This window comes from Rhinopithecus bieti, unplaced genomic scaffold (genome assembly GCF_001698545.2).
Source record: "Rhinopithecus bieti isolate Rb0 unplaced genomic scaffold, ASM169854v2 scaffold_13271, whole genome shotgun sequence".
NCBI classification, from domain to species: Eukaryota; Metazoa; Chordata; class Mammalia; order Primates; family Cercopithecidae; genus Rhinopithecus; species Rhinopithecus bieti.
The window spans coordinates 293,382-308,175 of record NW_016807521.1 but is presented as its reverse complement, the minus strand read 5'-3'; the positions used below and the strand labels follow the sequence as shown (position 1 = coordinate 308,175).

At 41.0% G+C, this 14,794-nt stretch overlaps 1 protein-coding gene across 5 annotated transcripts in view; it reads left to right on the top strand.

Annotated features, from left to right (window-relative positions):
* The first annotated feature begins 696 nt into the window (after window positions 1-696).
* Window positions 697-14,794, top strand: part of PLAAT5 (phospholipase A and acyltransferase 5) — a 32,024-nt gene continuing 17,926 nt past the window's right edge. For 2 of the 5 annotated variants that reach the window (XM_017882683.1, XM_017882682.1), the window contains exons 1-3: window positions 697-1,012; window positions 1,530-1,650; window positions 2,956-3,061. In XM_017882683.1, coding sequence (XP_017738172.1) covers window positions 865-1,012; window positions 1,530-1,650; window positions 2,956-3,061 — 375 coding nt within the window. In that variant the 5' untranslated portion in view covers window positions 697-864. The remainder of the gene's footprint in view (window positions 1,013-1,529; window positions 1,651-2,955; window positions 3,062-14,794) is intronic. The other 3 variants (XM_017882686.1, XM_017882685.1, XM_017882684.1) reach the window with 3 other exon arrangements.

Here is a 14,794-nt window from a genome sequence, read left to right as displayed (position 1 = left end):
ACAAAAAAGGCGTGCTTTGTGCTTGCATAGATACATACCCACAGCTGCATAAGATAAGACAGCTTTACTGATAAGTTACTCAAACTACTACAGAGATAAGAGGTTTTCTTGGAAAAGCTTTTGAATTCAGCTGTAACAGGGCAATCCACTTTCATACTCAGCTCACTGTGGAGAGCTTTCTTCTTTCGCTTATTAAACTTTTCACTCCCACCTCACCCTGTGTCCCGTTCCTTAGTTTTCTTGGAGTAGGACAAAGAATCCCAGGTATTAGTCCAAACAAGGAGAAAATGCTACATTAAAGTACATTGGCAAGATGGCAACATGTGTATTCCATGTACTTTTTCGTATGTTATCTATCACGTATGTGTAGATTTCATTTGCTATATTTTTTTAAAACAAAATAACTGAATTGTTTAAGATTTTAACTCCTGATTGTGCCTCCCAAGGCTTCCTAATCTGGTCTCCATTTACCCTTCCATGTCACGCCTCTGTTCCAAACCGTTCAGCTTCTCCAGCCGGTTTCGGCACCACCTCTGAGCCTTTGCTATTTCCATGACCTTCCCCAAAACGAATAACCTCCTTCGCCCCCTCCCCCTAAAAGACCCACAGATTCTCGGGCCTCTAAGCGCCCCATTTCGCCCCACTCTGTCCTCGGACGCGTCACTGCGCCCGCACCACTGTCACCGCCCCGCGCGCCTCTGCCGTTTGTCGCCTGCGGCGCTTTCCCCTCCGCCGTTCCTCCCCGAGCCGCTCCCCAGCGCCCACGATTCCGCGGCTCCGCCGACCAGGGGCCCCGCAGACCGGGAACTCGCCAGGCGCGTAGTCCCTTGCAAGGCCTGGGGGCGGCGAGGCAGCAGAGGCGGGATGGGCCTGAGCCCGGGCGCCCGGGGGAAGTACGCGCTCCGCCTCCCTAGGATTCCCCCACCCTGCCCCAAACACGCCTCGCGAACCGCCGGTACCGGGCGCAAGGACCAGCAGCCTGCGCCCAGACGTTCAACTGTGCCCCACTCAGGTCAGCCCGGAGAATGGGGGCCCTTTCCGTAATTGTCCTTCAGGTCCCAGTGGGCCGTTACCCTCAAAGCTCCTTTTCTTAGACATTTGGTGATTGTGTTGTCTGTTAGCCATCATGAGCGAACATTTCTGAACGACCGCTTGTTATAAAGCTAATCAAAGCGAGCCGGGCAGCCTCTCCCTCATTCCTGCCGTGTTTTATATGGAGGTGAGGCAGTGGTGGCAGCTCCGGAGGGTGGTGTTAAGACCGGCTCTAGCTCTGCAGAGGTTCCTCCCATCTGGCTTGGGACAGAGGCCAGGCGCCCTGCTTCATCCTCTCCCCGATTCCGTCCCCAGGAATTCCAGAGTCTCTCTTTGGCAGAGGAACTGAACCCGCTCCAGCACCTAGTTCCACAACCCTCTCCATTCATCCCAAGATTTCCTGAGGCCTAACCAGGAGCCGGGCACGATGCTGGACTAGAGCTCTGAGCCCACTCTCCGTAGCGGTCAAGGTGCTTGCTCTAACCCTCCTTTCACAGGTCTAAATAGCATTTCTCCCCTTGAATTAGAAGAATCCGTGGGAGCCGCAGCGTTGGTCCAGCTCCCAGCCAAGCAGCCTACGCCGGGCATATTAGAACAGGGCAGAAGCATCCAGCAAGGGTAAGAAGATTGTAAGGATGAGGTCTTTGGGTGGAAGAAGTCTTTTGAAGAACTGACTTGGACTGCAGTTCTGTAAAGCAAATCCAGAGGTGGTTTTTGTGTGAACCAGCCAGCTGCTATCCAGCAAGGGGAAGGCTGGTGTGATCCTGGGTGATAACAGATTGTACTGGGCTTGGGACCTGTTGGCCACAGGCACACCTTGCAGCTGTTTCTAGCCACAAGGCCATTCTCTAGACCCCAGAGAAATGAATGGCTTTAGCAGGAGGCTTACAATATTGTCCTTGGTCTCACTAATCAATGAGCAATGAGTCGGCCTTTGGCAGATTTCCTGAATTCACTTTCATTAACAACATGATGGTTGCTGCTTTAAAAAATTCCGAGGGGCTGAAATTTTGGAGAGGAGCTATACTGAAAATGAGGGGTGTCCCATCTGCCCCATACACTATTTTTTTTCTGGAGAAGAGTTTAAAGCATGGGAAAAGGTAAAGAAAAAGCCATTTCTGAGTTGGTGGTATACCAGATGTTTACATGTGCTGTCTCTTTTCCCTCTCATGACACCTCTGTGAGACATATTTTCATCTCTATTTTAAAGATAATCAAGCTGAGGGTCAGACATTAATTTACTAACTCAATGTGGGACAGCAATCATGAGAGCTAGGATTCAAACCTAGATCTTTTGGCTTTGAAGTATTTTACTCTACTGTATTTTACTCTACTTTACTCTACCTTCATTTAATATGCTTAAACGCCTATTCTTGCCTTTTGTTTCTGTCCCCTCCTGTAACATTTTGTTTCAAGGGAGAAATATACTGATTTCATTCATATTACTTGCAGTTACAGTGTTGTGGCTTATCAAGCTTTCTTAGAAATCTGGAGCTAATTATTGGAAGAAGGAGCTCTAGAGTTCAAGGGGTTTGCCTCTGGGCAGTAGGGCTGGGATGAGAAGGGAAAGAAGGAAGGCTCCTTGCATTTCATTATAAATTCTTATGTACTGGTTCCTTAAAAACAACAACAACAGCCATGTGCAAGTATCACTCTGAGAAACATTAAAAAGAGATTATTAGCAAATTAAAAAATAATAAAAAACCCCCAAAACTACTTCTTACTATCATTAGCATTTAAACAATTGTCAGAAAACCAGCCAACAGCAGTTCTTCTGGGTTCACAGAAGCAAGCTTGGGGGGAAATGTTCCCTACAGTCTCCAAACCAAAAGGCATCTTAAAAATCACAAATCTGTAATACAGATTTTCCAATAATTGTGAAATAGTGATATTTGTTAACTATGTGATTACAAAATCATTTAGGGAGAAGCCTGTAGTTAGCTTGGAGACCACACCCAGCCAGAAAACAGACTGGAGTTCAATTCCCAAGCCTGAGAATGAAGGCAAGTTAATAAAGCAAGCAGCTGAGGTAGGTATAACAAGAATTCTCAAAGTGATTATCTTTAACCTCCTGGCAACTTCTCTACATATTGTATTTTACTTTGTTTCCAGGGGTGTCCAATCTTTTGGCTTCCCTGAGCCACCTTGAAAGAAGAAGAAACATCTTGGGCCACACATAAAATACACTAACACTGACAATAGCTGTTAAGCTTAAAACACACACACACACACACACACACACACACACACACACACACAAATGTCATAATGTTTTAACAAAGTTTACGAATTTGTGTTGGGCCACATTCAAAGCTGTCCTGGGCTGTATGTGGCCTGTGGGCTGCAGGTTGGACAAGCTTGGTTTAGACAGTCTAATAAATATCCTGATTTGGGATGTTAGTTATGCTTTGTTTTAAAGCAATTTTATTGAGATGTAATTGACATATAGTAAACTCCACATATCTAAAATATACAATTTGATACATTTGGCATATGTATATGCCAGGGAAGTGTACAATTTGATACATTTTGACATCTATATATATATCCTGTGAAATCTTCACCACAATCAAGATAATGAATAATCTCTATCATTTACAAAAGTTTCTTTGTGCCTTTTGTAATCCCTCTCTCTTCCCACACCACTCCCATCCCCAGGCAACAACTGATATGCTTTTTGTCACCATAGATTTGTTTGCATTTTGAGAGATTTATATGGAATCATACTGTATGTGCACTTTGTCTGTCTCCTTCAGGTAACTATTTTGAATGACATCCATGTTGTTGCTTTTTACCAACAGTTCATTCCTTTTTATTACTGAGCAGAATTTCATTGCATGGATATGCCACTCTTGTTTATCTGTTCATCTGTTGATTGAGCATTTGAGTTGTTTCTCGTTTTTGACTATCACAATCTGCTTGGACATTTATGTACAAGTCTTTGTGCAGACTGTGTGTTTTTTCCTCTTGGGTGAATATGTAGGAATGAAATGGCTAGGTCATGTGGTAGATGTATATTTAACTTACTGTTTTCCTTAAATTTTTTTTTTCTTTTTTGGGGGTCTCCAAGCCCGCTAGACAAATTCTAAAAGACCTCTAACCTTAACTTACTGTTTTCCACAGTGGTTGTATCATTTTACCTTGCTACCAGCAGTATATAAGAGTTCCAGTTCATCAGCATTTGGCATGGTCAAAATCTTCTACATTTGAGCTATTTTAATAGATGTGTAGGTATCTCATTGTGGTTTTCATTTGCATTTTCCTAATGGCTAATAATGTTAAACATCTTTTCATGCGTATATTTGTCATCCATATATATAATCTTTGGTGAAGTGTTCAAATCTTTTGCCCATTTTTTCCTATTGGTTTGTATGTTTTGAGAGTTCTCCAGAAGTTCTCTATACAAGTACATCATCAGATAAATACTTTATGATATTTTCTCCCCATCTGTAGCTTGTCTCTTCAGAACAGGTTCTTGAATTTTGATGAAGTCCGATGTATCAGCTTTTCCATTTATAAAAAGGAAATGTAATGAAATACTGCTCAGTAATAAACAGGAATGGACTATTGATAAAAAGCAACAACATTGATGTCACTCAAAATAGTTATATGAAGGAGACAAAGAAGTGGACATACAATATGATTTCATATAAATCTCTATTTATGAATAGTGCCTTTCGTGTCGTATCTAAGAAACCTTTGCCCAGGTCACAAAGATTTTCTCCTGTTTTCTTTTAGATATTTTATAGTTTTATTTTTTACATTTACATATTTGATGCATCTTTATTTGTACTTTTATTTCAATAGTTTTGGGGGAACAGGTGGTATTTGGTTGCATGGAAAAGTTCTTTAGTGGTGATTTCTGAGATTTTAGTGCACCCATCACCTGAGCAGTGTACACTATACTCAGTGCGTGGTCTTTTATCCCTCACCCCACTCCTACCCTTCCCTTCTGAGTCCCTAAAGTCGATTACATCATTCTTATGCCTTTGTGCCCTCATAGCTTAGTCCCCACTTATAAGTGAGAACATATGATTTTTTGGTTTTCCATTCCTGAGTTACTTCACTTAGAATAATGGTCTCCAGTTCTATCCAGGTTGCTGTGAATGCCATTGTTTCATTCCTTTTTATGGCTGAGTAGTATTCCATGGTGTGTGTGTGTGTGTGTGTGTATATGTGTATGCATACCACATTTTCTTTGTCCACCCATTTGTTGATGGTCATTTAGGCTGGTTCCATATTTTTGCAGTTGTGAATTGTGCTGCTATAAACATGGTTGTGCAAGTGTCTTTTTCATACAATGACTTCTTTTCCTCTGGTTAGATACCCCAGTAGTGGGATCAAATTGTTGTTCTACTTTTAGTTCTTAAGGAGTCTTCATAGTGTTTTCCATAGTGATTGTACCAGTTTACATCCCCACCAGCAGTGTAAGTGTTCCCTTTTCACCACATCTATGCCAACACATATTATTTTTTGATTTTTAAGTTATGGCCATTCTTGCAGGAGTAAGGTGGTATTATTGCATTGTGGTTTTGATTTACATTTCTCTGATAATTAGTGATGTGGAGCAGTTTTTAAAATATGTTTGTTGGCCATTTATATATCTTCTTTTGAGAATTGCCTGTTCATGTCCTTTGCCCACTTTTTGATGGGATTGTTTGTTTTTTTCCTTGCTGATTTGCTTGAGTTCCTTGCAGATTCTGGATATTAGTCCTTTGTTGGATACATAGTTTGTGAATATTCTCTCACACTCTGTGGGTTGTCCATTTACTCTGCTGATTGTTTCTTTTGCTGTGCAGAAGCTTTTTGTTTTAATTAGGTCCCATCTATTTATATTTGTTTACATTGCATTTGCTTTTGGGTTCTTGATTATGAACTCTTTTCCTACACCAATGTCTAGAAGAGTTTTTCTGATGTTATCTTCTAGAATTTTTATGGTTTCATATCTCAGATTTAAATCTCTGATCCATCTTGAGTTGATTTTTGTAGAAGGTGAGAGTTGAGGATCCAGCTTTATTCTTCTACATGTGGCTTGCCAATTATCCCAGCATTTTTTGTTGAATAGGGTGTCCTTTTCTACTTTATGTTTTTGTTTGCTTTGTTGAAGACAGTTGGCTGTATTTTGCTTTATTTCTGGCTTCCCTATTCTGTTACATTGGTCTACATGCCTGTTTTTATACCAGTACCATGCTGTTTTGGTAACTATAGCCTTGCAGTATAGTTGAAAGTCAGGTAATGTGACACCTCAAGATTTGTTCTTTTTGCTTAGTCTTGCTTTGGCTATGCGGGTTCTTTTTTGATTCCATACTAATTTTAGGGTTGTTTTATTCTAGTTCTGTGAATAGGTATTTTGATGGGAATTACACTAAATTTGTAGTTTGCTTTTGGCAGTATGGTCATTTTCACAATATTGATTCTACCCATCCATGAGCGTGAGATGTGTTTCCATTTGTTTGTGTCATCTGTGATTTCTTTCAGCAGTGTTTTGTTTTCCTTGTAGAGATCTTTCATGTCTTTGGTTAGGTATATTACTAAGTATTTTTTTTTTTTTTACAGCTGTTGCAGAAGGGGTTGATTTGATTCTCAGCTTAGTCGTTGTTGGTGTACAGCAGGGCTACTGGATTTGTGTACAATAATTTTGTATCCTGAAACTTTGCTAAATTGATTTACCAGTTCTAGGACTTTTTGGATTAGGCTTTAGGGTTTTCTAGATATATGATCATATCAGCAAACAGCAGCAGTTTGACTTCCTTTTTACTGATTTGGATGCCCTTTATTTCTTTCTCTTGTCTGATTGTGCTGGCTAGGACTTCCAGTACTGTATCAAATAAATGTGGTGAAAGTGGGCATCCTTGATTGTTCTAGTTATCAGGGGGAATGCTTTCAACTTTTCCCCAATCAGTATAATGTTGGCTGTGGGTTTGTCATAGATGTCTTTTATTGCCTTGAGGTATGTCCCTTTTATGCTGATTTTGTTGAGGTTTTTAATCATAAAGCGATGCTGGATCTTGTCAAATGCTATTTCTGTGGCTGAGATGATTATGTGATTTTTGTTTTAATGCTGTTTTGTGATGTATCACATTTATTGACTTGTATATATTAAACCATCCCTGCATTCCTGCTATAAAACCCACTTGATCATGGTGGATTATCTTTTTGATATGCTGTTGATTCCGTTAACTAGTATTTTCTTGAGGATTTTTGCATCCGTGTTCATCAGGGATATTGGTCTGCAGTTTTCTTTTTTTGTTATGTCCTTTCCTGGTTTTGGTATTGAGGTGATGCTGGCTTCATAAACGATATAGGGAGCATTCCCCCTTTCTCTGTCTTTTGGAATAGTTTCAGTAAGATTGGGATCAATGCTTTGAAAGCCTGATAGAATTCAACTGTGAATCTGTCTGGTTCTGGACTTTGTTGTTGTTGTTGTTGGCATTTTAAAAAATTACTGTTTCAATCTTGCTACTTGTTATCATCTGTTCAGAGTTTCTATTTCTTCCTGATTTAATATAGGAGGATTGCATATTTCCAGGAATTTATCCATCTCCTCTAGACTTTCTAGTTTGTGTGTGTGAATGATCTTTTGTATTTCTGTGGTATCAGTTTTAATATCTCGCATGTCTTTTCTAATTGAATTTATTTGGATCTCTTCTCTTTTCTTGGTTAATCTCACTAATGTTCTATCAATTTTGTTTATCTTTTCAAAGAACCAGCTTTTTGTTTCATTTATCTTTTGTGTGTGTTTGTGTGTGTGTGTGTGTGTGTGTGTGTGTGTGTGTGTGTGTTGGCTTCAATTTCATTTAGTTCTGCTCTGATCTTGGTTATTTCTTTTCCTCTGCTGATTTAGGTTTAGTTTATTCTTGTTTCTCTAGTTCCTTGAGGTGTAACCTTAAAGGTTTTTTTTTTTTTTTTTTTTTTTTTTATGTAGGCATTTAATGCTATGAACTTTCCTCTTAGCACTGCTTTTGCTGTGTCACTGAGCTTTTGATAAGTTGTGTCACTATTGTTCAGTTCAAAGAATTTTTAAATTTCCATGTTGATTTCATTGTTGACCAAATATCATTGAGGAGTAGATGACTTAATTTCCGTATATTTGTATAGTTTTGAGGGTTCCTTTCAGAGTTAATTTCTAATTTTATTCCACTGTGGTCTGAGAGGGTACTTGATATATTTTTGATTTTCTTAAATTTATTGAAACTTGTTTTGTGGCCTATCAAATGATCTATCTTGGAGAATGTTCCATGTGCTGATGACAAGAATGTATATTTTGCAGTTGTTGGGTGGAATGTTGTAAATATCTGTTAAGCTTATTTGCTCTGGGTATAGTTTAAGTCCGTTGTTTCTTTGTTGACATTCTGTCTTGATGACCTGTCTAGTGCTGTCAGTGGAGTACTGAAGTCTCCCGCTATTACTCTGTTGCCATCTATCTCATTTCTTAGGTGTAGTAATAATTGGTTTACACATTTGGGAGCTCTTGTGTTAGGTGCATATATTTAGGATTGTGATATTTTCCTGTTGGACTGATCTTTTTATTATGACATAATGTCCCTCTTGATCTTTTTAAACTGTTGTTTTAAGGTCTGTTTTGTCTTTTATAAGAATAGTTACTCTAGCTCACTTTTGGTTTCCATTTGCTTGGAATATCTTTTTCCACCCTTTTTATGTGAGTCCTTATGCATTAGGTGAGTCTCTTAGAGATAGCAGATACTTGGTTGGTGGATTTTAATCGACTCTGCCATTCTGTATCCTTTAAGTGGAGCATTTAGGCCATTTACAGTCAATGTTAGTATTGAGATGTGAGGTGCTGTTTTACTCATTGTGCTAGCTGTTGCCCAAATGCCTTTTTTAAAATTGTGTTATTGTTTTATAGGCTGTGTGAGATTTAAGGAGGTTCTATTTTGGTGTATTTTGAAGTTTTCTTTCAAGATTTAGAACTCCTTTTATCGTTTCTTGTAGTGCTGGCTTAGTTGTGGTGAATTCTGTCAGCATTTGTTTGTCTGAAAAGACTTTATTTCTCCTTCACTTATGAAGCTTAGTTTTGCTGTATACAAAATTNTTTAGGCCATTTACAGTCAATGTTAGTATTGAGATGTGAGGTGCTGTTTTACTCATTGTGCTAGCTGTTGCCCAAATGCCTTTTTTAAAAATTGTGTTATTGTTTTATAGGCTGTGTGAGATTTAAGGAGGTTCTATTTTGGTGTATTTTGAAGTTTTCTTTCAAGATTTAGAACTCCTTTTATCGTTTCTTGTAGTGCTGGCTTAGTTGTGGTGAATTCTGTCAGCATTTGTTTGTCTGAAAAAGACTTTATTTCTCCTTCACTTATGAAGCTTAGTTTTGCTGTATACAAAATTTTTTTTTTTCCTTTCTTTTAAAATTTTTTTTTTTTTTTAAAAAATTTTTTTTTTTTTTTTTTTTTTTTTTTTTTTTTTTTTTTTGAGACGGAGTCTTGCTCTGCCGCCCAGGCTGGAGTGCAGTGGCCGGCTCTCAGCTCACTGCAAGCTCCGCCTCCCGGGTTCACGCCATTCTCCTGTCTCAGCCTCCCGAGTAGCTGGGACTACAGGCGCCCGCCTCGTCGCCCAGCTAGTTTTTTGTATTTTTTAGTAGAGACGGGGTTTCACCGTATTAGCCAGGATGGTCTCGATCTCCTGACCTCATGATCCGCCCGTCTCGGCCTCCCAAAGTGCTGGGATTACAGGCTTGAGCCACCGCGCCCGGCCCCAAAATTCTTGACTGACCATTATTTTGTTTGAAATGGCTAAAGATAGAATCCCAATCCCTTCTGTTTTGTAGGGTTTCTGCTGAGAAATCTGCTGTTAGTCTGTTAGGGTTTCCTTTCTAGGTTACCTGATGCTTTTGCCTCACAGCTCATAAGATTCTTTCCTTTGTCTTGATTTTAGATAACGTGATGACTGTGTGTCTGGATGATGATCTTTTTGTGATGAATTTCCCAGGTGTTGATGTCTAGATCTGTGGTAAGGCCAGGGAAGTTTTTCTCAATTATTCCCTCAAATGTGTTTTCCAAACTTTTAGATTCGTCTTCTTCCTCAGGAACACCAATTATTTTTAGTTTTGGTCATTTAAGATAATCCCAAATTTCTAGGAGGCTTTGTTCATTATTTTTTCTTTGTCTTTGTCAAATAGGAGGCCTTACAAAACAGGAGTTTCAAGTGGGTGCCTGTTTCTGGGAGAAGGGCCAGAGCTGGGTTGCCAGCCTGTGCAGATGTACAGGGAGCTTGGAAATGACTGTTTATTCCAAAGGGACAAACAGAATTCAGAAGGTTGATTATTTGAGATGGAGTCTTGCTCTGTCGCCCAGGCTGGAGGGCAATGGCACGCTCTTGACTCACTGCCACCTCCATCTCCCAGGTTCAAGTGATTCTCCTGCTTCAGCCTCCCCAGTTGCTGGGATTACAGGCATGTGCCACCATGTCTCACTAATTTTTGTATTTTTAGTAGAGGAGGGGTTTTGCCATATTGGCCAGGCTGGTCTTGAATGCCTGACCTCAGGTGATCCACCTGCTTTGGCGTCCCACAGTGCTGTGATTATAGGCATGAGCCATCGCACCCAGCCCAGAAGGTTGATTACTAAGCTATTCAAGGAGATACCAGAGAAAGGTGATAACCAACTTAAAGAAAATTTTAAAGACAAGACAGGATATGGATGAAAAATGCTCCAGAAAAAATGGATATTATAAATAAAAAATAATCACAACTTATGGAAATGAAAGACACACTTAGAGAGATACAAAATGCATAGAAAATAGAACTGAACAAGTATTAATAAAAGGAAGAGCTTGAAGACAAGGCTTTCGAATTAACCCAATCACACAAAGACAAACGGCAGCAAAATCTTCACCTGGAATTGAAGGTGGCAGCATCTGCTGGGATTGGAGGCAGCTCTGGAGCATACTGACAGCTACACTGTGGCTCATGAAGTTAGCAGAACTTCATGAAATGCTGGAGAGATGTTCAAGAAAAAGGGAAGGATGGGACTGTAGAAAAGCCCCCAGTATAACTGCAACCTTGGCTACACCTTAAACTCACCGGAGGAGCTTTTAAAACTCTGGCACCTAGGCTATACTCCAGACCAAGCTGAACTTTTTAAAGCTCCACAGGCGATTTCAATTTGTAACCAAGGCTGAGAATCAATACTCAATATAATCGATTTACAGTGGGAGGAAATTTAACAAGAGAGTGGATAAATGTTAAGTCTCTGTGAATCCCATTTAGTTTTATACCTTACTACCCCATCCAGTGGCAAAATTGCAGATGAGAGAGTATTAAAATGCAAAAGAAAATATCTAAAATTCCAAAATTCCCTCCTCTTTCCTTCTCCAGTCCCTGAGCCTTCTGTTTTCTGTACCACAAAGCTCGTTCGACATCCTTGATGAACAGAACTTGGGTTTTGTGAGCTTTCTTCTAGCTTAGACTGGCCTCACAATGAATTGGGCTCTCTTCTTGCTGTCAGTTTTCCAGGAAACAATAAGGATTTGATTGATTGCTTGTTTGTTGTCATTGGAAATGACCTAGTCATGTTGGGTGGGAAGTAACTGGCTATTTGGTTGATGGGGAAGTGTGTCCAAGGTGGAGGGATGGTGAAGAACAGACTGCGTGTTCCTACGAAGAACAGACGTGACCATCCAACTGGCTTGGCCCACTCTGAGAGCCCTGCCCTCCACTACATACCGTGGATGGTGGGTGAAAGGCATTGGTTAGGACTCTGAGGTATTGGGGTCTGTGCTCAGGTAGACTGAGATGGAGTCAGGGGTTGGTTCAAGAGTAACATAACATGTCAACTGGCTTTCCCTCTGGACTGACTCAGGAAAACCTGTCCCGTAATCTTATTGTTACTGCCATTCCTTTCACCCTGATCAATGCCAGAAATAATAGCCTGAGTTGGATCGATTTAAGCTCTGGCACCTGTTCTTCACTTCTTGTACATCTTTCGTTCATGGGCCTTTCTGTTTTTCTTCCTGACCAGTGTCAGGACTTAGATAGTAATGGTCCTTTGGTTAATGTAACAGTGAGGATGGGCCTATGGGCTTTCCTGTGTCATGTGTGTATAATAGCAGAAATGACCTCAACTTGGCACATATGTTCATATAAAGAAATTAGGCTAAATAGCTTCTGTTCCTCTCTCATTTACCTATGTCTGAAAGGAAAAAATAATCAGACAGTCTATGAATCAAAAATCTGTATATGCCTAAATTATAAATTAAAGGCAATTTAACTGTTTACCTGCATCTGCACATGCAAATGTTGAACCTGACTTGATTTTTTTAAAATGAGCATCAAAATATTTAAACTTCAGACTTTCTTATGAACATTTTAAAACATTGTTCTCTGATCCCTTTGCCATTTATGAAGACAGAGGCATCTGCTTAAAGCAATATATTCTTATTGCTATCTGAATCACAAAGAAAATACTATTTGCTATTGTTCCTTTTTAGTCTTCTCCAAAGGATGAGAAAGATCTCTCCTCCACTTTCCCTTTCTTCACTTACTCTCTTGGCTGCTTTCTGCTCCTCTGTATCCGTCTACATCACTCACATGCTGTCTTCCCAACTCTTAGCTCTCAACCTCTTCTGTATACTACCAGCTTCCAGGTTTTATGGTGGGGGATATCCCTATTGCTCTCCCAGGGCTTATGGCAAAAGAAAATGAAGTCCAGTTTGAAGTCTCCTGCAATATCATTCCGCTTTCTGGGTGAGAAGCCTGGTTTGGGGCGCCCTCTAGTGGATATGTGGCTGCCATTACATTTTCCCTTTAAGTAAGGCAGAAGAAAGAGTTGGTTTGTTGGCAGGGGCAAAGGGGTGGTTCTGGTCCTAGCTCCACCATGGACTTGCTGTGGGACTTTAGACAAAGCACTTCCACTCTCTTGGCCTCAGTTCCTTCCATGAAATATTGTAGTGTATACTGTTTGCTTTGTGCCTACAACAACTCATTCCTGCAAGTGGGCAGGACTTGTGGAATGGCTGAGTGCAGATCTCAGCAAATCCTCTTTTCCCAAAACAATTATAAAGTTAGACAAAATTGCCAAAGACAGTCATTTAAAGACTGGAAATTTGACCAAAGGCATACAACAAATTGAGAAGGGTTAATTTAAGAAAGTCCATCCGTGGCCGGGCGTGGGCTCAAGCCTATAATCCTAGCACTTTGGGAGGCCAAGGCAGGCAGGTCAGGAGATTGAGACTATCCTGGCTAACACGGTAAAACCCCACCTCTACTAAAAATATAAGAAATTAGCAGGGTGTGATGGCGCTAGTCTGTAGTCCCAGCTACTTGGGTGGCTGAGGCAGGAGAATCCCTTGAAACCAGAGAGGCAGAGGTTGCAGTGAGCTGAGATCACGCCACTGCACTCCAGCCTGGGTAACAGAGCAAGACACCATCTTAAAAAAAAAAAAAAGTGTACTGGTTCTCAGAATTTCAGAAAGAACAGTGGAAGTCTGTAGTGTTTTAGCATTGCCCTCTCACCTCCAGCTGTGTGGTTGTGGTAAGGCAGTTCTATCCAGGTGAGTGGGGCTTGTGGGAGGGAATGGCAGTGGCAGCAGAGGGTGGCTGACTTTACTTCCATGCCCAGGGATGTTGAAAACAATAGTTATTTCAGTGACAAACAATCATGGAAAACCAAAATTGCAGCTAGCTTGAGGTTGCAGTACTGGTTAGGACAAGCAATAGGCCAACAGGCCAGCCAAAAATTTAACATGGAAATCCACGTAATGATACAATGAAAGAGGGGTCTTGAAAAGCTACCACATGTATCTGGTGATCTGAAAGGTATGCATAAGGCTGCATACACATTCACATTCAGGAGAGACTGAAGACTTATAAAAATCTGGAACTTTGAATGAATTCTCCAAGCCACACAGAGATCCACTGACAAAAGGTGAAGCCTTCCCGGCACAAGGTGTGGCTCAACCTCTGGCCAGTCACTGGCTGACCATTAAGCTATGCTGATCTAAGCTGGGCTTAAAAACAAGAAACCGGGTACGGTGGCTCACGCCTGTAATCCCAGCACTTTGGGAGGCTGAGGCGGGTGGATCACAAGGTCAGGAGTTCAAGACCAGCCTGGCCAACGTGGTGAAACCCTGTCTCTACTAAAATACAAAAATTAGTTGGGTGTGGTGGCGGGCACCTGTAATCCAAGCTACTCAGGAGGCTGAAGCAGGAGAATCATTTGAACCTGGGAGGTGGAGGTTGCAGTGAGCCAAGATCATGCCATTGCACTCTGGCCTGGGCGATAGCATGAGACTCTGTCTCGGGAGAAAAAAAAAAAAACCTCTAGGCAGATGTCTCAGTGGTTACATGCTGTGACAGAAACAGACATCACGGAACCAGTCCAGGCAGGTCACTAACAAGCAAACAGCAACATCCATCAGCCCTGGTTGGGTGGGGAAGATCAGAACCCACAGTTGCTATATGTTACCTAGAATATCCAGTTTTTCAACAACAAATTATGAGACATGCAAAGAAACAGGATAGAGTGACCCCCCCCCCCCCACAAAAACAGTCAATAGAGACACTTTCCTAGTGGGCCTACATGTTGAATGTAGCAAATACTTCTCAACAGCTATTATGAGTGTGTTTAAAGAAGTAAATCGGCCGGGCGCGGTGGCTCAAGCCTGTAATCCCAGCACTTTGGGAGGCCAAGACGGGTGGATCACGAGGTCAGGAGGTCGAGACCATCCTGGCTAACACGGTGAAACCTCGTCTCTACTAAAAGAATACAAAAAACTAGCCGGGCGAGGTGGCGGGCGCCTGTAG